Source organism: Anarhichas minor, unplaced genomic scaffold (assembly GCF_050575085.1).
Source record: "Anarhichas minor isolate MPS153535 unplaced genomic scaffold, ASM5057508v1 ptg000010l, whole genome shotgun sequence".
NCBI lineage: Eukaryota > Metazoa > Chordata > Actinopteri > Perciformes > Anarhichadidae > Anarhichas > Anarhichas minor.
In genome coordinates, this window is record NW_027466456.1 from 12803646 (window position 1) to 12829237 (window position 25592).

A 25592-nucleotide genomic window follows, 5' to 3' on the forward strand; every position below is an offset into this window, starting at 1 on the left:
ACATATAATATTATTATATTTTTCTGTGTCATTCATTTAATGAGGGTTCCTACATGCGTTCTCTTTTTGCACAAATTATTCTCTTTCCTCACCATTTGTTTGTTCTAGTTAATCTGTTTTTACTTTAAAATAATATATATTTATACCTGAAAAGACAGCTGGAACTTTCCAGTATAAAGTGTGTCAGAGTCATGCAATCAGCCAGATAGCGATCCAATTTCACAGCCAACACTTACCGTGCCACATGACACCTGACTGGATCAGATAGTGAGCTCCCACCTGTACGCTAATAATTAGCAGTCAATGCTAACATCCTTACATTGAGCGCATTTGGTCGATGCTAAATTAGTTGATCTTGATGCTGCGAGACGACTGTTAGGATGCGAGACGACTGTTAGGATGTGTGGGATGCGACTCAACCAAAACCTCAGCCTCAACAGAGAGAAAGAAGGCTGTTTAGTCTACAGAGACCGAAAGTCACACACACACACCCACACACACAGACTTTATAAGTAATTCTTGTTATATTCCATTACATTTTGTGAACAGAAATGAGTCAACAAGGCAACAACAAACATGTCGTCCCCCACAGATGATGCAATCACTGGTAACATGCTCCATGTATTTTAATACACTTTGTAAGGCTTTTTGCACTGTCTTTTCTTTTTAGTGGCAACCAGTATGAGTAATGGCACAAACCCTGCATTCAATCATTAATTCAATTAAACAGCAACAATAAAGTAAAAATGTTGGAAAATCAAATCTGGTGGAACTCACTGGTCCTTGAGACCAGACTGTGCAGCAACGATCGCTGGATATGTCATCTTTTAACTGATGATGTTGACGGAACGACGATTTAAAGGGCAAGTTGTTTACATTTCTGCCAGTAATTGGTGAGACTTCTAATTTCTATACCCAGATATGAACAAACTGGGAGTGACTTGCAGCCGAAGCCTTATAGGGTTGCAAATCAGGAGAAGCCATTTCAGTAGACCCTGGTCCCATAGACAACATTGGGTAACTTACAGTTGAAGCATTTAAACAGCTTAGATCAGCATGAAATTCTCCCAGTTAAATTATGAGAACAAAGGATTAACAACTGCGAGTTAAGAAGGTAGAAGTCAACTATGACTCCCAAGGTGGATTTAGCAACAAACATCCAATCACTGAACTTAAAATGTCGTGAGAAATTTAAAAAAAATACGCAGTTGAGAAAACAAAAAAACACAATCTGTTTAAATCCATTCAGTCTTAAATTACGGGTGACTTTAGGATTAACTCGGAAACTATAGCGCCGTGATTCTCAAATGCACTGACAGCACGTTTTGAGTTCGCTAGTGTTTCATTCTCTGACTGTCTGGGAATACAGTAAGGGGAAAAAACACTTCCAGAACCAGCGGCCCCTCCCACTTCTCAACCCATATTCTTCCATCGTCCGTCCATCCAGTCAGGGTCGTCTACTCAGCGTCATGTTACTTTCCACTGCATTGCGATACATTCCACTACATTTCAAATGTTATAAAACATTGCATCACTCACCTGCATCAGCCTCTCCAGCTGGTAAAACTTGCAGTGAAGATCCTCAAAGTTGTTCTTGTAGAGAGCTCTCAGGCCGTAGTCATACATGATTTTCACCAACACACAGAAAGCCTGTTCCTCTGGCATCTGAAACCACATGGATAACGATAAACTACAGGGACATGAACTTAAACTCTGAACAACTCACTGTTCAAAATGTACATTTGTGGCAACAATGGAAACCATGAGATTTCGTTTGAATCTCCTCATGACAACTGGTGGTCACGCCGTCTTCAAGACAAGAACAGACACATTTTATAATCCAACAATATGTGCAAGTGTGTGCAAAATGTGAGTGTTGCTTGGATGAATGAAGATAAGAGGCAGTTTAAAACTGTGTATGTTTCTGTGTGGGTATATGGGTAAAAACACACACACACACACACACACACACTACTTAATCAGAGTGACAGTATGTGTTTGGGGCTGAATGGGCTCCTGCAGGTAAACCTGAACCCCCATTAATATTCCTGACATCTCCTCTATAACTTCTCCCTTCTCCCTCCTCTTCCTCCTCTTCCTCTATATAACCTCTGCATAACCTCCCTTTCTTTTACTGCTGCCATCTTCTTTTTTACAGCCTCCTCCTCCATAACTTCCTCCTCCTATCTTATCCACTCCATTTTCCTCTGTACATCATGATGCGTCTTAACCAAGTCTATCCATTGCTCTCCCCAATGACTCTCCCACCATCTCCATCACCATCCGCACCCCACCACCTCCTGACCTCTCTTCCCGTCTCCATTCCTCCTCCGTCTTCCTCCTCTTTAACCTCTGCTGCCCTTGTAAATTGGACTTCAACCAAACTTCCTCCTCCACCTAGGCCTCCCGCCTCCATGTGTCTACTACTCTGTCTCTCCTCCATCTGTCTTTTAATAACTTCCCCGAATACAAATGTGTGTTCAACATGATGCAACATATTTTGAACAACAAATAAACACTGAACAAAGTACTGAAAAGAAACAATGTACTTTAAAGTGTATGGGGACAGGTTTATAGAGCAGAAGTTCTGTAAGATATATGTGTCTGTCAGTGACCTTGAAATGAAATCTGTGAGACAGTGAATAAATGTCTTGTCCACCTCTTTACCACTTCTACTTTTCCACTATGGCTGTATTATGCTTTCAGCTCTACCTTCTCTCGCACTCTCTCACTCCCTCTATTCGTCCACATCATTCTGCCATGAAGTGTGTTCATTCCAGCGGTCAGCCAGAGACGTTCTTTATGTCTCCCTCTCAGCCTCCATTTATTCTCTTGTATTGTCTCAGCTCTGCTTTATTACACCCGGCATAAAGACTTGGTTTCGATAGATGCAGAGAGGTGTAGGTGCAGCAGCACAATGCTGACATGTTTTCTCTCTTAAAATGTTAATCTTGTAATAATTTGTTTGACTGCTGTCCTTAAACACAGTCTGTAGCATCAAGGTAACAGCCCAGCATCTCATGGGAAAAGAGAAAAGAAAGCAAGTTCTTCTGTACATGTAATCGATTCAGTTTTAGGCTTTACTAATGTTGTTGATGAGAATGTGCACGTAAAGAAAGTAGACAAAATAACATTGTTGCGTGATATTGTAAACCGTTGTGTTGTTTTGTTGAACCCAGGTTTGTATGCATGTATTGTATCCATCTAGTCATCTATCAGACAGCAGGCTCAGTGGATGGCTGGAGGAAGTTTACTCACATGCAGCAGCAGAACAGCAGCAAGGAACGACTGACCCTGGCAATAACCAATTTCTTCATCGTAGACAGAGTAGGCCTTTGAGAGAGAAAGAAAAAAACATTCAGTTTGCTTATTCTAACAGTTTCCAAACCAACTTGTGTGGATACATTAACTGTAATACTTTGTGGAACAGACAGTGGTGACCTTCGACGTGAAGTTGGGGTGTGATGCAGCTAGATTGGTCTTTAAAATACTGTCAGGATCAGCAACAGTCATAAGCTGGTTGCTGATTGTTTTGCACAAGTGATAATGACACATCCTGCTAATACTGGGACTCTTAATACCATCACCATGGATGTGACGCTACCGATGCAAGTGTGATTATATCTTTAAATCCTCGAGTGGTTAAGGCTAAATATTGGAGGCTAAAGTTACTAGTGAGGAACAATACTCCAAATGTATTTACACTTGAGCCTTTTGACTTGATATTTTATTTAGAAAGTGTGCCACGGATCAATTACTTTCCCTTCATTTCCTGAATCACCTAACGTCAGCGCTATTCATTCCAAGCCAGTTGACACTTAATTGCCCGGATCCATTTGGTTTGAACCAATCTGACCACATCCACTCAAGTTGCAGGAGAGAACCATGAAGAACTAATGTTACGTTACTTATCAACAGTTGAAAGAAACAGACTGACTTGGGACTTAATGGCAAAGTCTTGAGACATACTTGTGACTTAGTCCCGCCTCTGCCCATTATTTACCCAGCGAGGCAACCCGAATACTTTTCTGTCACTGCTTGTCTTACACAGTTACACACATTCACACCTCGGGGCTGCAGAGTTCAACCACAGTGTGATGCAGTTACACCAGTCAATAATCAAGTCAACTGGAGAAGCTTGGGGATTTAGTGTCTTGGGCTCCAGTGTTGAGGGAGGGGGAGTCTCAGCCATTGGTTTAACAGTTTAACTTCTAGTTAGAGCATTCAATAATGCTGCTATAGTTAATTGTTGTGTAATATAGGTTATAGTAGCACGAACACGGATATAGAACAGTGATAACTATGCTTGACTCATCATGAAAAATGTGTTTCTTGTGAGCACGTGGTATGGATATATTTTTTGTATACTCAGGAATTCCGGCTTCCTTTTCAGAGTCAGGATCAAATCATTTGATCAAACACCATTTGATCTGCCTTATTGATCTAAAGCGTCAGCACATACAGAGACAGACGTAGCGGCAGTTTCCTTCTAGGGCCAGCGGTATTCCTTGCTCTTCAGAGGAATTCCCCCGGGGGATGTCTCTCTCTGTCTTCAGGTTTTCTCTTTGTCTGTTTCAGCCTCTCTCTTCTAGCACTTTTTCGCTCGCTCTGAGGCATCAATTCAATAAATGCTGAGCTAAGTCCCTGTATTTAATAACATAACACCAAAATGGTATGCCCACTTTAAGAAACAGACTTTCTTAAGGACAAGTTCAGTAGTGACCAAGAAGTATGATATTGTTCAGTCAATGAGAAATTATTAAACATACAGAAAAACTATCAATTGGTTTAATTATCAATTAGCTCTGTTTGCTCCGTTTTTGGTCTCTACCAACTCCTGAAGGAAATATTTGGCTTTTAAGTAGCTAAATGCTTCACTATGTTCAACAGCCAGAGCAGCAGAATGTGGTAGAATATGATGGTTTTTTGGGGTGTTTTCGGCAGACAACAGTTGCTTTGCTGCGGCCGAAAACTACACTGTGAGAGTGAACCAAAACAGTGAAATGGCTGGCCTGGCAGTAAAAAAAATGAAATAAAAATTCACTATAATGCTCCATAAAGCCAAGAGGAGCTGCAGATTCAGTAGCCAATTCCCTGTAAGTTCCTCACAGTGGACAACCCCTTTCACATTGTCATCTGTTTCCATGTTGTTATACAAACATTGATATATAACATAATCAGATGCCTGTAATCACTATCATGGCACCAATGTAACAACAGAAAATCTCCCTCACCACAGAGATTAGATGTCATTGACGAACAAAGCTTAGCTGGTAGGAAGGCCAAATCCACGGCCACTGTTTAAGCCTGATTGATTATGAACAGTGAGGCAAATAAGATCAAGTCATGCCACAACAAACAATGGTCTCACTACTGCAGTACTAGGAGAAGAGGTGGCCTGTCCAATATAAGAAACCTGGCTGGTCCTGTATGTTAAGTATGGAGGACCGACCAAGGAGAGTAACCTTCAGATGAGCGCTCAGGAGAGGCGCCGTCTCAAAACAGGGGGTAGTCGACACAACCCACCAATCACGCTAATGAGCAAACACACAGAACTTTTCACAGTGCAAATAAGGATCAGCGGAGAGGTAAAACTCTAAAAGTATTCGACCTACACTCGACCACATCAAACAGCTTAAACTCTTATCTGCTAACATCCGTGCAAGACATATTGTACAGAGCTTAAGAAACATACATTATCACTGCCTGTCCAATAAATGGGAGGCATCAGAGGTGAGTGGGGCACCACACAGGGCAGGTAAACCACCTCACCTGAGTTCTACTTAACATATAAGCCGGTGGGCAAAACCGGGAGCCCTGCAGCTCAACATGTTTGAGAGGTCAGCAGCACCAGAACTGAGCACGGACCCAGAGAACTTAGAACAGATAATCATGTAATCATATCTCCCTGTACAAATGTAGGGGCAGTTGTACAGTAGAGTTTAATGAAACACACACTTTCAATATCATCTTTAAATATTATGTTTTTAGTTCCGCTCTCATCCAGAGCCACTCAAAATGATTCAGCCGCTGACGGTTCAATATCTTCCTCAGATATTTCGGCAGGATGCTCACTCTTTGATGGACATTAACTTCAACAGCAGTCAAACCTCCTCACGTTGGGTGAAAAGAGTCCATCCCCCCTTTTGCATGCTTGAAAAATGAGTGTGGACATCCAGAGCTCCACTGCTGATCTGTTCAGCTAATTTGGGGTTTGATGTGGAGGTAATGAAGAAGTCTTGTGGAGCTGTCTGGAGTGTAATCTACAAGCTGACATGCTTGATGGAGTGTGGCATTCACATGTCCCCAACTCGGCTGGGAGAAGTGCATGCTGACAGATGGATGGGGGAGGTCCTGGTGGGTGAAATCTAAATTTGTTAGCCTGAGCAGATAATAGGCTCAGAGGGATGGATTGTTACCATCTATATGCCTGGTTTCTCATAACCCATAAGCAGGATTGTTGTACTTCTGTATAAGAAAACGTTTTAGACAAATGTGTACGGTATTATTAGTACAAAAGTGATAGTACTTAGAGAACTGTAGGTCATAGGTTGATTCTGCAACAACCAATGGAACTATTAGTGATCATCTGTGCGTCGGCCACCAGGGAATCACATTCATAACCTTTATTTTAAGAATAAGATAGTGGGACATGTAAGTATATGAAAGTTTCGACTGTTACGACTTTGCAGCCTGAGGTCTGTTTCATCGGTTATTTTTGTGATACATCACCGTCTATAGATGAGAAATTTTCTCGTTTTTGTGTAGATCAAATGTCAGTGTTGGCTTCAGAGTAGGAAGGGATTCAGCAGTGCAAATCTTTATTCTAACAAACCCTGCTGGGATTGTATTTACAAGTATACACAATTCGATCCGGGTGGCGGTCACCAGGACATCAACTAGTATCCTGAATAATGTGTGCATGAAAGCACTCAGTGATCACTGGGATATGCAACATTAGCCGGGTTGATGAGGCGTTGTGATGTTTGCTTTTTCCCCCCACCCTTTGTTGAAGTGTTGTTTCCTTGGAAATATAGCGGAAATTCTCTTAATGCGAGAGTCACAGGTTTTGAATCCCCACACCACCTGAAAGGCCAGCGCTCCCCTCTCCCTGAAAACCCACTGTCAGAGTCTTGAGTGAGGCAGTCAACACCGAACCGCTTCAGCAGGCCTTCTGAGGGACCACCAGTAGATGTCTGAGGCTGTACAGGATAGCTGGAAGTGTGACTGAGTGGAGCATTGAGAGAATTAAGCATATCATCTCTAACAAAGAGCACACGGAGCTCAGGTGACCTACCCTGGAGAATAAAGGTTAAAAAATAAACGACTCCGGGCTTATTACCGAGTAGGATATGAAGATGAATATAAACTTTGTCCTGGATTCTCTGTGCCTGTAACCCACTCATGCCTCAAGATCCAACCAACCTTATCAGCAGCAAATCTACATGGATTTGCATACAAATGAAGGCTGGCTCGCCACTGACCTAGTTGGGTCCAGACCGGATGCTAACCCTTCCTGACAGGTTCTCCCAGAGCGCTGACCGGCCATACTCTACTTCTGCATCGCCAGGAAAATTAAAAAGGAGCAAAAGTTCTACTTCATCATTCGAGAAATCTACCTTTGATTTTAATGAATAAACAAAACACTTCTGGGATATCCATATTTGTGTTTGATGTACCCCCTCTATTCACTCCTTTGATCGGATTTAGCTTTGTCCTCACAGGTTTCTATTCATTAGTCAATTAATGCAAGCTTTTAGTGTCTAATTGATGTTACAGTTAATTAGAAATTATAGAAAGATGACTGAAATATTTTCTTTTCATCTGGTAGACTTTATTGGTATCTGAAGAATCCCTGTTGGTGTGCAGGAGAACATTTTAGGGCCAAATGTGCCCCCTATGTAGGGCCCTTAAAAAATCCCAGTATTGAATAAAAAAGGAGTATTGACATGACATGTTTTCTGTTGACAATAGATGCAAAAAATACAGTTGCGCTACACTACACATGTCTGTGATGATACGAAATAACAATTTAGAAGAGTCAGAAACCTCAATCTAGTGCTGACTATAAAGTGAATGACTGAGTGTAGATCAGATAAGGAGAAATTAATGAGTAAACCAGGATTAGAAGGGACAAATTGTCCATATTAAATATACAGATTGATTTGTAGTTCCAGAGTTATGTATATAAATCAATGTTAGATCTGTTCAAGAAGTGTAATTTACTTTTAATTGAATTTGTTGTTAAACTTATCTTAACTTAACTTTATTGCATTATGTATATATTTGACAAATTCGGTACAAGAAAATGTATTATGTTATTGGTGGCTGGGCTTTGTACCCAAGGCTATTTGATTAAAGAAATAATAATATATTGTGTGTAATTATACTGTGTGTGTTATGAGTTTGTGTGCCTGGCTAGCGAAGATGTTTCATCGACATGTAGGTTTCTGTGAACACTGACTGTCCAGACTTGAGTGAAGTACTGATTGTTAATTCGACAGATTGATGAGTCGTCTGCCAAATCTCTGCCGTTACTGAATAAACTCAATAGGTGTTAGAACGGTTTTAGTTACCCAGTAATCATCAGTGATCATCACTGAGCTATTTCGTTGTCTAAGATTATTAAGGAATTTTCTCGAGATGCAATTTTGGAGAACTACTCAAAGCACGGAGAGATTGCACCCAAGCTCAGTTAAGTGTTAATATTATATGTTATTACCGTATTTTCCGCACTATAAAGCGCACCGGATTATAAGGCGCATAGAATAGAATAGCGTCTCTTGAAAGGTGCCATTTTGGGGTCTTTATACACACAAGTGGTGTTGGATTAGGAGTAAGCACAGTACCGGTGTTTACCGCGGTGCGGCTTTGTAGTTTACCAGTCGTACTGAAACATTTTGACAGAGCGCCGTGTACAACCAGTATGGATCAACCAATTAACCAATTGATCCATATATAAGGCGCTCCGGATTACAAGGCGCACTGTCGTTTTTTGAGAAAATTAAAGGCTTTTAAGTGCGCCTTATAGTGCGGAAAATACGGTACTTACTAAAATCATACATGCTGACTTCACAAGTATCTTTTTCCTCTGTGATAGAGCGGTTGGATATAGTACAGGGCAAGGCAAAGACGCTTGTGCATAATAAATTGTCTTGGTTGAGTTCACCGCTGCAGACAACTTACGAGCACAGTGACAGAGATCAAGACTGGCTTTAATACATTACAGTAGTGCTGACCTTGGCTTTCGTCTGAATAAAATGGACCTCGTGTCTTCACAGGTAATTACCTCAGGATGTGAGTCCACTGGGCCCCTCTCCTTATTTTTCTCATTTGTTTTAATATAAAGGAGCCTCAACTGCATGCTTTTTATGGTACCAGGCTGATCCCCAAAAGGTCAAGGGGTCTGCAGACAGTTAAAGTTGCTACAAGGAACTTTTAACTGGTTATGAAACAGTCTCCATGTAATAAAAATGCCTCATTATGACCTACATATGTAAAAGAGACCATCAGCGAGAAGATTATCCATTTCTATATAGATATTCTCAAATCTTGCCGGTGCCACAGGGGTCGGATTGTGGCTAGATCCAACGAAATCATGCAAGTTGTCATGCAGGTAACTCCTTCAGATCAGACTCCAGTGGGGTCTCCAGCAGCGAACGAGCCCGCCTCAGACAGACCAGAGGCAGAGCTGAGCGGGGCCGACTGTCGGACCCTGCTGCAGTAGAATTAGTAGTTTTCTAAAGGTACTTTTGTTCTCAGAAACAATAACCATTATGTCTATAGGGCAACAGCCAAAATCAGAACATAATGAAACTTCCTGGTTGCAACTTTGAGTATCTTCTATCCATCAAATCACATCTTTATATTGTTATATCTTTAAGACAGTACAGAGAGCTTAGCATGTATTTCATCACTTGTCAACTTGGATTTTAGTTATTAAATACTATAGTGGTGGACACACTGCCCTAACTCACTCGTCTCCTTAAATCAAATGTACTTTTATGCGTGCCTATGCTAATGTGCAAATTTCCTCAGACATATTCGGCTGAACACCATTATTGACAGCCTATAAATAATAACAAGCAATGCATTGACATTGCAATCCTGAGTAGATGGCAGTGAATTAATAAGAGTCGTTAAAGGGATGCCTTGAAAACTGTCCAAATCTGCAGCATTGAAACTAGGCTTTATATTCAGAAACTACTTCTGGTGGATCATTTGAGAGAAATCTGCCACCTACATAACAGCAACCATGTTTTTCCACTTTCAAAATTGGAAGAAGAGATGAATCCCTTTCCACTGAGTGGTGTGTATGTCCGGTATGTCATGTGAAGGAAGGGTTCATGTTGAGGCGGGCACTATCAGTCATATATTCTAGAGCCAAATTGAAATGCCAAATTCCTACTGAGCCTTGCCAGACCAAAAGGAGCAAAAAAAAAAAAAAAAAACATTTTTTGTCTAATAGCTGGCTTCATAGGAAATGGCACAAACTGTACAAGGTCGAGCGCACATTTCAGAATTAGCTTCTCATCTCACGGCGCTTCTCAGCAGGAGAGTTTTCAAAAACGTTTGAACACAGCATGAAAGAATGTGTATCGAGATGTGCCTTCTGTTCCGTGATGCCATGGAGAAAGTGAGTTAACATACAGTACACTGTATATTCTAATGTTACTCTAATCGGATGCCGCTCCACAACCCTCAGTGTCATATCTCAGGATCACCTTGCAAATCTTGTACAGTGAATCCTGTCCGTCTCCGTCAGAGTCCTTGAAGTAGTCGTGAGCCGGGAAGGTGCGGTGAATGTCCCGGGTGATGACACCTTCCTGAGCCGAGTCCTGCAACACAAATGGATTACACGATTTAGACGGGTGACAACACCAAAACCAAATTTAGATACACAATGTGTACTGGAGGTTGTGCAGGTTAAGATACTGCAAATCCTGATTTATACACTTGTTTAAATGGACTCATGGGATGACAAACAACAAAGACTTTTTTTAACTGAGCACCCACAACCCTGATATACACTGATCATGCTCTTACATATCCTTTCTCCGTCTGTAAATGTTTATTTAGAAAAGAAGGCAATGTTTTCAACTGTATCAGTCCAAAGCTATGATTCAAAGCAGCACACTGCTATGTCACCGGGTTTGTTTGTGTGTGTATTAGTGTTTGTCCCATTCCTCCTGCAACAGCACTCCCCAGGCCTCAGTCTCTTAGTCTGTGCTGTCTAATCCACAGCCACTGCAGTGTACACACACATACCAAACAGGCCTGCTTGTTTTCTTTTGCGCTTCTCACTCACAAACACATACTGTATACACACACACAGGCACTCTGCTATTTCCCCCTCACTTTCTTTTCACACACACACACGCACACACGCACACACACACACACACACACACCCGGAGAGAAGACTGGCAGCACAGCATTCTCCAACAACTCACTGTAAGCTGCAGATAAACCAACCCTGAGCCTGCCTGGCCTTGATGTGTGTATCAGAGAGAAAATGGGTGCGTGAGTGAGAAATTTCATCTTTCTTGCTTCCTTCCTCTCTCCTTGTTTCCGGACAGTAGAGAGAAAAGAAGAAGGGAAGCAGTCTGCGGCATGTTTGTGCCATGGTCAAGCCCTACACCCCGGCCCGACCACTTCGCTCTGCTACCTCGGGGCGACTGGTTGCCCCGTCGCTCAGAGGTCCCTGCGGCCGATCGACCCGGTCGCGGCTGTTTTCTGTCCTGGCCCCACAGTGGTGGAATGAACTCCCCACTGACGTCAGGACGGCAGAGTCGCTGCCCATCTTTCGGCGCAGGCTGAAAACTCACCTCTTCAAGAAGGCCTACCCTTCCGCTTAGCACTTACCTAGCATCTACTGTATTCATACTAGCTTATTGCACTTATTGTTTTTATATTAGCTTGTGGCACTTATTGCATTCCTTTGTTTCTGCACTGTACGTTGGCTCTGGTTTATGCTCTTAGATGCTTGTTTGAGGTAGGGACATGCACTTATTACTTCTGGTGACTAGTTGTTCTCTCGAAAACCGATGTTGAATACACTTATTGTAAGTCGCTTTGGATAAAAGCGTCTGCTAAATGACTGTAATGTAATGTAATGTAATGTGTAAAACATTGCAACATATAATGCTCATATGAGCTCTTGGTCAGGAGGTCCCTCATTGCCACCATGTATTTGTGCAGGGAAACTCCAAAAGATAAGATCTTGAATGGATTGAAGTGGATCAGGCTAGCCAGGCGATTGCTTGTACAATCATGAAAGTTTTGGTGGCATTGTTTATTTACAGGCATAACTTGATCCTAACTAAATGCCTGACCCCAACCCTTATCATACCGCTAACCTAAACCTAATTATAAGATGAACCTTAAAACCCAGTCTGAACCTTAAAACAGGCCTTTAAAAGGTCCGTCACTAAGGACGGACAGGCCTAACCTTAACCTACACTTATAACGCAAGTCCTCCCCCTAAAATGCAATGATTTACGTTATGGGGACGTGCATTTTGTCTCCAAAAAGAAGGTGATTCCCCACAATGTGACTGTGTAACAGATATGTCCCTACAAGGCGGGTAAAACACGTCTACACACACGCAAACACACCACAAAAGGGTTTGATAGAAGCTCCTGGCACAACTGTATGTAATGCTTTAATGCGATTTGTAGTGTGGAGGTGGTGTGTCATTCTGTGTATTATGTGTTAGAAATGGAACTAACAGTTTTACATTGTGCTTCTTCTGCAGAATAAAAAAGAAAAAAAAACTGATGCAGCTCTTCAGGAATGACGGTAGCGCTGTGGGATTTGTTTCCCATCATGTCCATGGTTGTCTTAACCTGAAAGCTAAACAAATGTCCTAAATGGGACACAAAAGATCGATAACGTAAATCATATTTAAATGTAAAAAATGGAACGGATATATCTGGATATATTTTGTCCTCTGTTGAAAAGATATCCAAGATATCCATGGACAGTTTCCAAGAGGTGTGAGCTCGGGTGGTCCTACATTTAAGGGCGAAAACAATTAAGTCATTGAACCAATTAGCTGATCAGCGATAAATGAATCAGCAACTATTTTGATAATGGATTCATCGTATAAGTAATATTTTGCTGCTTTGTGTTGTTTTATGCTATAAACCTGTTGGTTGGACAAAATCAACTTGATGACATCACAATGTGATGTACATTTTTCCCTATTTTCTGACGTTTAATAGACCAAATGATTAATCACTTGTCAAGAAAATAATGCTCCCTATTTTCATTAAACAAATGCACGACTAGACTGAAGACTGAACTTCAATTAAGTGAGAAACATTAACAAAAAAATAGAGAGTGGAGGACATCCACACAAGGAACAGTTTAATTAATTACTACGCGAATAAAAACATTACTTTTAAAGGAGTTACAGACTGATGATTAATGAACTACCTTTTGAGTTAACTACCCATCAATAACAAACACATTTATGACACCGTAATTACCATGGCAACATCAGCTGAGACCAGCAAGAATCTGGTTGACAGTGAAAGTTGTAAACACTTTGATTTAATAAACCATGCATGCCTCTACTAATTAACAGCCTCATTACTCAAAAAACACCGCAAAAAATGAAGCGCGGACGTCCTCTACTCTGCGTAAGCTCCTTCCTTCCTCGTCTTGAACCCATTCTTTCTCTATTAATTCCCCCTGCATAGTTCCCTCTACCCTTGAATCCTTTCCTCCTCTTCTCCATCTCCTCCCTTTTCCTTCTTCCATACTCTACCCTCTTTTTGCTTCTTTTCCCATCGTAGCATGACCACTGCTTTCTCCATTTCTTCCCCATTAGATACTTCTCTTTCATCTTCTTTTCTCTGTTCTCCTTCATTTTCTCCCCTCCTCTCCTTACACCTCCATGTCTCCTCCTATAAATGTGCCCCCTCTCCTCCCATTTTCAATGCAGAAAGAAAACACGCAGAGACGTTAAAGCCCTCTGATCTCAGTGTGCAGCCTGTTCTCCGACGGTGATTCTTTACATATTTCATGCACCATTGTTCTCTATTAAACTTAAAAATTAGGTTTTTATCTGTAATGTTCCAGTGTTCATGATGAAAAAAAATTGTAATAGTGGTAGTAATTTTCTTTAGCAACAACTATATCAAAACGAAACAGTAAGCGGGTTGGACTACTATTTAAAGTGAATCTATTATTGTTTTTTGAATATTTTAAAAAAGGATGAAATTATCATTATGTTCGCTTCATCTCCGCAGTCACTACTCTACTGCAGAGGTTATGTAGCACTACTTCATCCAACTAGTATTGTGTTCGGTAAACCCCACTTTGACAAATAACATTGTAAGTTTGTTCTGTGATTAACAAAGACGCAGTTGCTGTGAGTCTTACCCGTCAGTGTCTTCCAAGTTCATTTTTATATTTCTATAACTGGTCCACCTGAGCTGATGTACATCTGTTCTTGCTATGTGCGTGCTGGAACCAGACTTATATGCCGTGTGGGGATGTGGAGTGTGAACGTATGCGAATGCTGAAGCTGGCAGCTCTTTGATCTCTGCAGGGAGGCTGAGGTGTTCAGGAGAAACTGCAGCCTCATCAGCAGCATCAGTTCTCCGTCACAGTGCCCCAGTTCAACATCCCTGCAGTACACTGCTGACACAAAAACAAAGAGAATATACCCTATAACCCTCGTTTCATGAGCACGGGTAGAGTGCCCTCTAATAGCCGCTGTAGGTCTGCTCACTCACTCCTGCCCGGAAAATGTGCATACTAGTTTGCCTAACAGGGACAGACCCACTGACTCCTCACAGTACCAGCTGTCAAACCGTGAACTTGCATAAGAATGCCGGCAACTTAACAAGCTTCATAGAGACCCCAGGTCAGGGGACCCTGTCTGCGCTCATACTCCAACAGGCTCTCTAGGCTTAACGGGGCCAATACAGATGTTTACCCATCCTGCCACAGCTTGGACAGAGTGTCCAACACCATAAGGCACCACTAGGTCATCATCCTCTGGAGCAGGAGAGAGAGCTGGATGTCGTCATTGAGTGTGGCACAGCTAGAAGCAGTGAGTTCAGCATCATCACGAGTATCGACACCATCAAAAGGATCTTCGGCCTGAATATCTTCCCAGCACTGCCACAAGTGAATCAATGGAACAGACCGTGGGGGGGGATCAAGAAGGCTGTTAGCGATGGGATTGTTCCATTTCCCGACAGGGGTAAGAAGAGGACAGAGGAACTGTGGCTGTGATAAGACCATGTTAAGAGAGGCAGCATCATATCTGAAGAGAACACAAGGCTTTTCTTGACTGCAGGTAATCCTCTTAGTTTCCATGTTGCTCTTTCAGTTGCTGAGAAAAGTGGATGGTGGTTTGCGGTGTGATGATTTATACAACCGGTAACAGAAGGATTGTTGGATCCTTCCTGATTGGCAAAACCAGTACATGCAAATTTCAGTAAGCTGCTCCACAGGAGTGAGAAGGAAAGCCTATAGAGTGCAAGTCAGAGCTATACACAAATATTTGTGTGTATGCACTTTAGTCAGCAAGCATGCGCAGCAATGCATGAAAGCACCGAAGTCAATGCAATAAAGTTCATTCAAACACACACAATCAACTTTTGCTGACCCACACACATACACAAATAAGCTGCAGGAATGTCACACATCAGCACAGACTCTCTCAGCATTTTAGAGATGACATAATAAATATGGAGGTATTCTAAAAAAAGCCTTAGCACAGGCAGGGGGATTCCATCAACAGTGTCCACCATCAGTCTGGATCCAACATACCGTGTGTGTGTGTGTGTGTGTGTGTGTGTGTGTGTGTGTGTGTGTGTGTGTAGTTTGTCGGTGTCTTTTTTTCTGCAGCATTGTGTGCACCCGTCAGATTTATCCCCTGGTGGCTTTTAAACTAACTGACTGAAGGCGGAAAACAAAGACAAAAAAGGAGACGGAAATACGAAGAGAAGGAGTGAGAGAAGCAAAGAGCACGGAGGGAAAAGAGACAGATCAAGACAGATAACAGAGCGAGAGAGAGAGATAAAGACAGGAGAGAGAGAGAGAGATATGTACAAAGAGGGGAACGAGAGGCTTCCTCTAATTGTAGCCTGGGGGCTTGTTGGGCAGACAGTCCATTACTCAGACCTCACCAACAGGTAACCTATTTAACACACGCAGCTAAAATTAAAAACTGCTGATTTAACTAGAACTGCACTTCACCTCCACATCCGTCTACATTCAACAGCAATTCATTTTTACCACACTGGTCAACTGGTGAAATGACATTAAATGTCTGACAGCTGAAGTTCAAGTTGTACTGAAAAATACTTTATAATTGCTGGTTCAAGCCTTTTGAGTTTGAGGATTTGTTTATAAAACTGTACATTGAATACCCTTTGGTTGGTGGGATTTGACATCACTACCTTTGGCTCTGGGACATTCTGAAGGGCGACAAATAGCAGACAAACATACAATAATGATGAGCTGAATTGAATGCTGGCTATGAATGAAACCAGTGTGGGTTGCACAACATATGAGAAAGAGCAAGCTCCAATGGCTGGAACTAAAATGGTTTTGCTGCAATCCCAGCAGAGGAAAGCAATAAAAGGGCAGCTGCTTGATGTGGGACATTTTAAATGTTAATCACTGCCTTGGGAACTGTGCTTTAATTTGTATTAAGCTTGAAGGCAATACAAGCAAACACCTGTCATTTTATAAAAACAATTAATTCTGAAGCTGGTACAGCCGAGTTGACACCGGACTCCATGTCAAGTGTGCTCCTACAGCCGACAGGTTAAGTCCTCTGTCCACTTAGTGTTTACCTTTCTGGCTATTAGGCTCTGTCAGCTTCCTCCTGTCTAGAGGAAGGAAAGATGAAACCAGGGTACCTTCAGGGCCACTGGTCATTAATTTGAGGTCTAGTCATGCTGCCCTGATCCGAGTGTCCACAGTATCAGGTAGACTAGTCGAGCTTTTCCACTGAAAGAATACAGGGCGTGCTGTACCTACACCAGATCCACTACTTCAGGATTCTGTGACACAGTATCAGGACTCAGCAAGTCTGTCTCTAAATAGGGGAAAAAGTCATCAAGGCTGATCTGAGACTTGCAACCCACACTGGTAATTTTTAAACATGAGACATGTGACGCACAAAGTGGAGTAACGTCATAAAAATAATGCCCACACTTATGCGTGCTTTACCACACTGCTACATTTTTTGCTTTAAAAGCATGAGTCAGTCCGTTGATCATCAGCACTGAATCCTGTCAAAATGTCCTCGAGAAAGATAATGAGCCACCTACCTGCTTTCACATTATTTCTCTATTTCACATAGTCTCTCTGAATAAAAGTGGTAGTTAAATGCTCAAAATGCAAATGTAGAATCTTAGAAGCAGCTCTATCCTTCTCCTCTTTTAGAGAGAGAGAGAGAGAGAGAGAGAGAGAGAGAGAGAGAGAGAGAGAGAGAGAGAGAGAGAGAGAGAGAGAGAGAGAGAGAGAGAGAGAGAGAGAGAGAGAGAGAGAGAGAGAGAGAGAGAGCAGTGAGCTCTCAAGTTACCCTTCTCTTCTGACAGTGTTATGTAATTCCCGGGTGTGGAAGGGGCCCAAGGGTGCTGGCTGGTGAGCCCCTCGACAGAGAGGCAGCCATGCTTTGCTAAACCGATGAGGTGGCAGCGAAATACGCTGGGTTCAGACAGCTGAACACTCAGAGCCCACTAAGTCCTAAAGTGACAGCCCAGCCAATCAGAGAGGATGCTGCTAGCGTTAAACCGCTGGAGGCAAACATGAAGACAGATTGCTGGGTACAAAGTCAAACTGTGTTTACAGAATAATTACAGAGGGAGCAAAGCTACAGACAAAACCTAAATGTTTTACTTCAAAACTCCAGCAACTGCCATTTGAAGGGAAACATACATGACTGGATAAGATAACACGGTTCATACCTGGAGAGATGTGTGTGTGTGTGTGTGTCACTAATTAATCCAATGGTGTGATTGTTCACACAACAGATGACTGATATGACAACACTGTATATATAGCGTGAGATATTGCCACACTGTTTATACCATAGTGAACCCTTTAACATATCTATACCACAACAATAACAAAACTGCTAACTTGTCAACCAAGTGACGCAACAGAAGCTCCATGAATGAGTGGAGCAACGCAACCTCGTCTGACTTTCTTCTCAAGAGTGTTAGTGTAGTTGTATGACACTACACAGGAACATATTACGACTATACTGAAGGGTAAGACACTGTCTCTGACCACCGACAGATGGATATTTATTTGGACATGTCAAGTTTGAATTTGTTAGCCCTATGGAGGATTTTATCTATACCGTCTATCCCTAAATGTATTCGTTGAAACATCTAAAATGTCCCAACATACGTAAAAAGAAGGTCAAAGCAAGGTTAGGTGAAATTGGAATAAGCAGGGTTAGAAGCTGCAAATGATTGAAATGAGCATAATTTACTGGGTCAATATCAATGCTATATTTAGTTGAATATATATCTGGACAACCAAAAACAAATAGCTGTAAATCCAACAACGAGAGGCTGATGCTCTCTGCTGAAGGACAAGGGAGGAATGGGTCACGGCCGTGTTAAACCAGAACAGCTTTCTGGACTAAAGCAACTTAGCGACAATGTTTTGTGTAAACGTTCCTAATTTTAGAATTCTTATCCCATTCAAATTCAGTTTTTCTTTCCTGAATCGTACTATTGTCCGTGTAGAAAAATATCTTGAGGCAGGTTTCACAGCAGGTTTCATAGTAAAACACTCCTGAAGCTGAAGAGAGAAATCGTTACTCTACTGTTTATGTGTTACTTATCTCCATACACTGTCAAACCCAATTATTGATCCTATTCTCAGGCTCAATAAGTTCTCACCCTGGCAGAGAGGCGGCTCAATTGAATGAATTCAATGCACCATTCTCTCTGATGGGATTGAGAAAACAAAAGCAAGTGCTGCGCCATCTGAGCCGGGCTTCAGCGCGGGTGGGGAGTGGTGCATGATGGGCCGTGCTAGACAACAGAGGCTGCGATAAACCAGCAGAATGGTATGTCAGAGAGCATGTCTGTTGCAGAGCTGCACCCTGGAGTTGTTCCAGGCATAAACCAGTCTCCAAACTGGTTGGAAGAAATGTCTGCTTCAGTGTAACGCAACAGCATTTGTTGTTCACGTTAGACACATTCAAATGGAAGCCAGAGGATAGTAAATGATCTATTAAGTAGAGAATGTTAAGTACAGATATGAAAGGATGGATAAATTACTTAGAAAGGCAGACAGAGGACGCAGGGTGGATAGGGGAGAGCAAGAGGAAAGTGGTAGCAGAATGACTGACAGCCAGAATATTAGCTACCCTCTACATCTTTCGGATGGATGGCAGCTCCTTCAATGGAAGGCCAGGACTGAAAGTGACAAACAGGCTGCGTTTGGATCACAAAAACCTTACATAAACCCCCCCAAAAAACAGAGGCAGAAGAAGGAAAGAGGAAAAGAAAGATATATATGAGATATATACTGTATGTACCATGTACCATGAGAGATGTCTTAGAGAACATAATCAAAAGGCATTGCAGAGGTGAATTTCATATGTGGGAATTTTCTTGTGCTTTCTATGAGCAATCGCAGTAATGATGATAACCGATAATTTGGAAAATATCCAGGCAGTTTAGTGAAATCTAGAGTGCTCTTTGTCTGAGACAGAGACTGAATGAGGGTTGATTCCGAGACGAGACAGAGACCTTTAAAAAGCGGTACTACAACACTGCTACTTGAGAAGCATGGACCAAACTCTACCCTGCTGCAGCAAGCCTCCGAGCAAGGCATTCTAGCCCCATGTGATACAGTGTAGCAGCTTAGTTGCAGTAAAGACTGGTTAGCCTATGAGGATTCCCTTTGTTCATCAGTGGAACAGGAGATTATGAAGATGGGCGCTAGGAGGTAAATAAAATGCTTTCCAAGCTATTCAAAGTTCTACCATCAACTCCCACTGAGGAACCTTCTGGCTTCATAAAAATATATATGATTTGAGAAAATAAACTAGGCTGAATGCGGTATGAACTATATATTACTTGCTTAAGAATTTTAAACATAGTGTAAGACATGACCTCTATTTTGTCGGGCAACTATTAGACACATCAGTTTAAATTTAGGTGATACAACAGTTTGCAACCGTGAGGCTCAAGCATCATGACCTGGTATTGGAATGGAAACAATTATCTTTTAAAACTCCCAAAAGGCCAGATTACTGAAGAGATTGAATATCTATATAATGAAAAATGTCCTCTTTCGAAGAGAAGGTGCTAATTCTACAAGTATGTAAGGCAAAAAACACACTTCATGAATTCAAAGTCTAGCCGGATGTGAAATTGACATCCCTCTATGCTGACACACCTGGCTGCCACAAACACTCCTCATTTCTCTTCATTTCAGTGGGACACAGTGAATCAATCTATTGGTGTGATATTCAGAGGACGGCAGCCCGCTAATTAAAAACCAGCCCCCCCTGAGACCTTTGTCCTTGGTTGCTGGCGAGTAAGTTTCTCGAGGCTTCCCTGGAGGGTTGAGGGAAGGGGGGGGGGGGGGGGGGGTGCAACAGCTGGCACGCCTGGCAGATTGCAAATTCATCTGTCTCTGTATCGCTGCCGTGGCATTTTAATGGACTAGCTGGTTCTGCATTTCAATAAGCTGAGTTGGGAGTGCAGGTGCCGTGTTCAGACAGAAAGCAAAAATGCAAAAACTTCTCATTTTGCTTGCAGTGAAATTAGGGAGAAGCAAGCAGGTTTGAGAAAGCATTCGACACACCAGAGAGCTGAAGGTAACAGAGCTGGATTCGATGTTATGGTTAACATCTTCATTTGTTTTTAATTAACTCCGCAATAATGGTTAGTCGATTAACAGGAAATTAATCACCAACATTGACAACTGATTAAAGTCATTTATCATCGAAAAATGCCTAACATTTCCTCATTAAAGCGGCTTGATGTGAAAGGGCATGCCGCCACTAGTTGACTAGTCAACCAGATGTTCAAACACCCAGAAAAACTCAATTCATAAAATAACTACACTCAATGCTAACCGTCTTACTTTAAGGGGGATATGCTGCTTTTCCCCATTTTATCTGATCGGATATTTCATATCTTTTTTTGGTTCTGAGAAATCATGATAGCTATTTTTTCAAAATTGTTCTTGTCAATTAAAAAAAAAACAGATTAATCGATATTAATTAATTAATGATGAGATTAGTTGCAGCCCTAAAATAAAATGTCATAGAGCGTAAGAAAGCCTCTTTTTCCATTTTGGAAAACAAACATTCTTTACATTAATAGAGTGAGACTGTGTCCCTCTCTGACACTTTCCACTGACTTCTCCAGCATAAATGTCACTCTTTGTGTTCAATTTGAATTAGTTTTACAATTTATTCACTGCAAAAGTAACACGCTGTTCCTGACAGTATTTCGAGGATTTATATTAGTACTATGGTGCCACAGAGAAGGAACTTATGAAAATAAAACAAACAAAAAAATGTGATGTACTGTTCCAGTCGGCATTTGGTTGGGATCAATTTGGATCTGGAGCAGGATGAGATTCTCTCGGACACACACACACGCACAAACACACACACAGGGCATCATTGAGAGAGGTCAGTGGATAAAGTGCATCCCCCCAGATATGACATTTTCTGTGTGTTGTGTTTTTTACTGGAGGATATCTGTTGAGTGTCTGTTATGTGGGGACAGAAGGTCCCAAGGGATGATAGAGGTGGAGTGAGTGGAGGGTCAGACACTCAGCGGCTCGGTCCACGGATGTGTATAAAGTTATGTGAATTCCTATATGTGGTGCTGGGTCTGTGTGTCTTTCATTCTTCTCGTTACTTGTGTGAAAGAAACAGGCTGTAGGCTACGATACAGACACAACACACACACACACACATCAGGGCTCAGACTGCGACCATTTTTGGAGACAGTGTAACTAAATGTTATAACTAGGAGCAGCAGTGCTACTTGCAAATACGCCCCCCCTTTGAAAAAAAGAAATCACTACAGTATCTCATGTGAAACACCAGGAGGGAGCGAGAATCGGTGTGTGTGTGTCCCGTCCAAACAAACAGAGAGGCACGGGTTTGCCGTGGTGCTACTATATTCATCGCATGCATAAAAAGCTGTGATTTATCAACAGTGCTCAGATTGATGTTGCAGTTGCAACCGAAGGTGGACACTAGGGCTGTCACAAGCAATCCCAAAACACAACAATTATGGTCATTGGATAGTTGACCAAGTGTGTGTTGCCGCTACATAGCACGCACCCGAGAGAGAGAAAGACAGAGAGAGACTTATGAACGCGCTCATTCATGGCGATATTACGTTACGATTGATAAGAGGAAGGAAATATGAGACAAATCGGTCGGTCACCACTCATGGCAGATCAGCTGAAAACCGTCCGGTTCTGATTGGCAGCCGTTTGAATCGGTGCATCTCTAATTGTGTTAGATGTTGATTAAGTGGTGCGCCACAATTTTGTGCCGGTGCTCCTAAAATTGTGATGCAGTGCTCCTAAAACCAGTCAGTCAGGAGCCCTGCACGCCCCTCCTTCCCCTGCATCTTCAAAATAAAAGCGCACATGAATGAATAATGAAGAGGCCGCTATTTTGAAGCCGATGTTAACATCCATTTTAATTGCGCTCTATTTATAAACTTAAAATGAACTCGCTGAAGCCGTAGTGCTTCTTCAGACTCAGCTAGGGGTTTCCATAGCGACACAGTGGCTCTTAAGTCCCGATGTTCGGTTGGGAAGAACCGGAGAGACAATGGAGACACTCAACTGTCACCGGCGATATAGTGCTGGATGGGTGGCAGTCTCATCCACCACTGCATACACAGGGAGAGTATTAAATATGCATGTAGAGAACGCATTTCAGTTTATTTTGTGTGCAACCAAAGGTCAAACAAACAATTTCTATCCTATCGTTCTATGTGCACAGTGTAATAACACTGCCTTTGATGAAAATGATCCCAAAAAATGGGAATATATAGTATATACACCTTGTATTATTATATTTTATAGTACAAGGTATATTTACAATTAAGTATTGAGGCTGGAAACCTGCACTGCAACCTCAAAACTCATGAACCTGATTACTACTAGTGAAGTGAAGCAGGTAATCTTGCGTTGTAAAGACATGCTATTTGCTGGATACATACTGTATATATACGGCTAAACGTCCTCTAGAAAGATAAAACGCTCTTTAATTCACTTCCCTTGTTTGACGCCGACTTAACCTTTTTGTGGTGAAGAAGCTGTGAACCATTTATTATTTCCTTATAAAAAACAGTTGTACTGATTATACTGCTGGTGGAAATAACTGGCTTGGGCTCATGAAACTGGTATTTAGGTTTCAAGTGACTACAAGTGGTTATAATATACTTTTAGTCCTCCTTTCTCAGCATATTATCACAGGTCGTTTACTGACTGGCTGTCAGTAAAGTGACTTCAGTCATTGACAAACTGACTAACAGACTCGTGAATGACACACTGGTCACACAGCCCAGCAAACATCAGACACAGCTACATCTTATTTATATATATATTTTTCATTCAGTCACTCCCATGCTCCTACCCTGGCAACAGCAGCAAGGCTAAATGCCACAGAGGAAGAACCACTGTACCCATCTCAACGATGGCCTGAGGCGAGCTGCTGGACCATCACTACTAAATAACTGCCCAACACGGACAGGTCTGGTGTGCTACTATGGGACACACACTGCTTCAGGACAGAGAGAGGGAAAGGAAGAGCAAAACAGTGGGTGGTAAAAACGAGGGAAGAAATATACCAAGGAGCCAAGGGGTTCATTTGACTCCCTCATGGTATTTAATTCAGCTAAAATGCCCTGAGAGAGCATTAGCGAAGCTGGCTGTACATCTGCTGGCAGAGCTTCAGTACCTGAGGTCTGCAGGGAGGTTAACAATAAAAAACAGGTCTGTCCTCCAGTGTCGTCAAGGTTGCTCGTCTTTGTCCTTTATGAATGAGAGGCTAGAGCAAGACGATTGGTGTGAATTATACTAAATCTAATTTGAAAGGATGAATAGAAAAATAATCTTGAGATGCCCCTTTAGTACAGCAGTAAGGTAAGTGGATTGATGCCGTTCCAAAGCCAATACTTTAATGAGCTCCATTCTTTTACAATAAAATCCTTTTCCAAGAGGAGAAAGAATATCTGCAGTTCAACGTGCCAGCTGTGGCCAGCTCAGTCGTCTGAAAACATTGACCACGGAGAAGAAGGGAGGACAATCCACCACAGTCTGAAACGGACTTAAAAAGGCCAGAAATGTAGTTACGTAAAAACATACAATTTGGCACCATCAGTTTTATAGACATTGACTGATTGTATTAATCATTACTTAAAGAGACGCAACAAATGTTTAGTAACACGAGTTAATTGTGCAGAAATTATCTGGTTGATCACATTACATACAGTCACACAAAGTGAATTCCATTTATTTGGTTTTCAGACAGCTGAAAACGACCAGCATTGGTTGAGGCTAATGAGCAAGAACAGTTTTCAAGGACTCTACACTTTTCACGTCAATGTGATTTGGTTGCAACCCGCAACTTAGCTGCTAAACCCTACACACTGCACCTTTAAGGCATAAAATGTGACACATTTCTCATTCAGATGTACCGAAATTCCGGTGTTATTTTACTTCCCTTTATGTGGTCGTGTACTGTAGACACTCGATGCTGATGCCCTCTCAATGTCTCTGGTGTGTGCGCAAAGAAGGGATCATAAAGGAGCTCTGAGGGCACTAAACTCAGCCACGGCGCAGAAGGCTGGCAGCATGGCTCAGTCATAGAGGAGGCTGGCATTTACTGTCTCACACTCAAACACAGTTTGGTATTACTAGGTTTTGGGGGCCTGTTTTATTTATGATGTAATGCAATCCCTACCCCACACCCTTAAAGGGATAGTTTGGAGTGACATTGTATGACGGCAGGACTGGCAGGAGTATCAGCACATGATAGCAGCATAATGCATATTAACCACTTTAAAGAAAAGCTCATAAAATCTTTATCCATATGTAGGCTATATTTAGATTATTTTCACTGCTTTATCTTGCTGTCAGACAGCCCTTTCTTAAACGTATCTATTCTCTCTTCAAAGCCACCAGTCTGTTGATAAAACTGGTCAGATAAGCCAAAGTTTCACTATCAGTTCAGTGCTGTGTCTGAACATATTATAAATAGAGCATACGCTAAAATTGATATAGATTTTTTTTAAGGTGGGCCTTTCTTTTAGGCTGTTAAATACGTTCTGCTGCTGACCCCCTCCACAGTATATTACTTTGCCCTTATGCTGGTACTCCTGTCTGCTTCTCCAAACTGGGGATGTGCAGACCCCTGTCTACTCTAAGTGATACACTGACTTTGGATAAGTACCTCATACAACCCAACTTAATAATCCCAACAGTTTAAACATTTTAGCAACAAGGCTACCTTTAAAGTTTACCCAAATTTAACATTGATCTAAATTATATTAACCTTAAAACCGAGCCACACATTTATAAAGAAGTTAGGACATTTTAGAGAG

General features: G+C 41.9%; 1 protein-coding gene across 2 annotated transcripts in view; it reads right to left on the reverse strand.

The window, feature by feature from the left end:
- The window catches only part of rabgap1l (RAB GTPase activating protein 1-like), a 102169-nt gene that overhangs the window by 29512 nt on the left and 47065 nt on the right, over nucleotides 1–25592 (reverse strand). For both annotated transcript variants that reach the window (XM_076088238.1, XM_076088237.1), the window contains exons 14-16: nucleotides 10725–10838; nucleotides 3259–3333; nucleotides 1540–1665 (exon numbers count right to left, since the gene is read on the reverse strand). In XM_076088238.1, the coding sequence (XP_075944353.1) occupies nucleotides 1540–1665; nucleotides 3259–3333; nucleotides 10725–10838 (315 nt within the window). The remainder of the gene's footprint in view (nucleotides 1–1539; nucleotides 1666–3258; nucleotides 3334–10724; nucleotides 10839–25592) is intronic.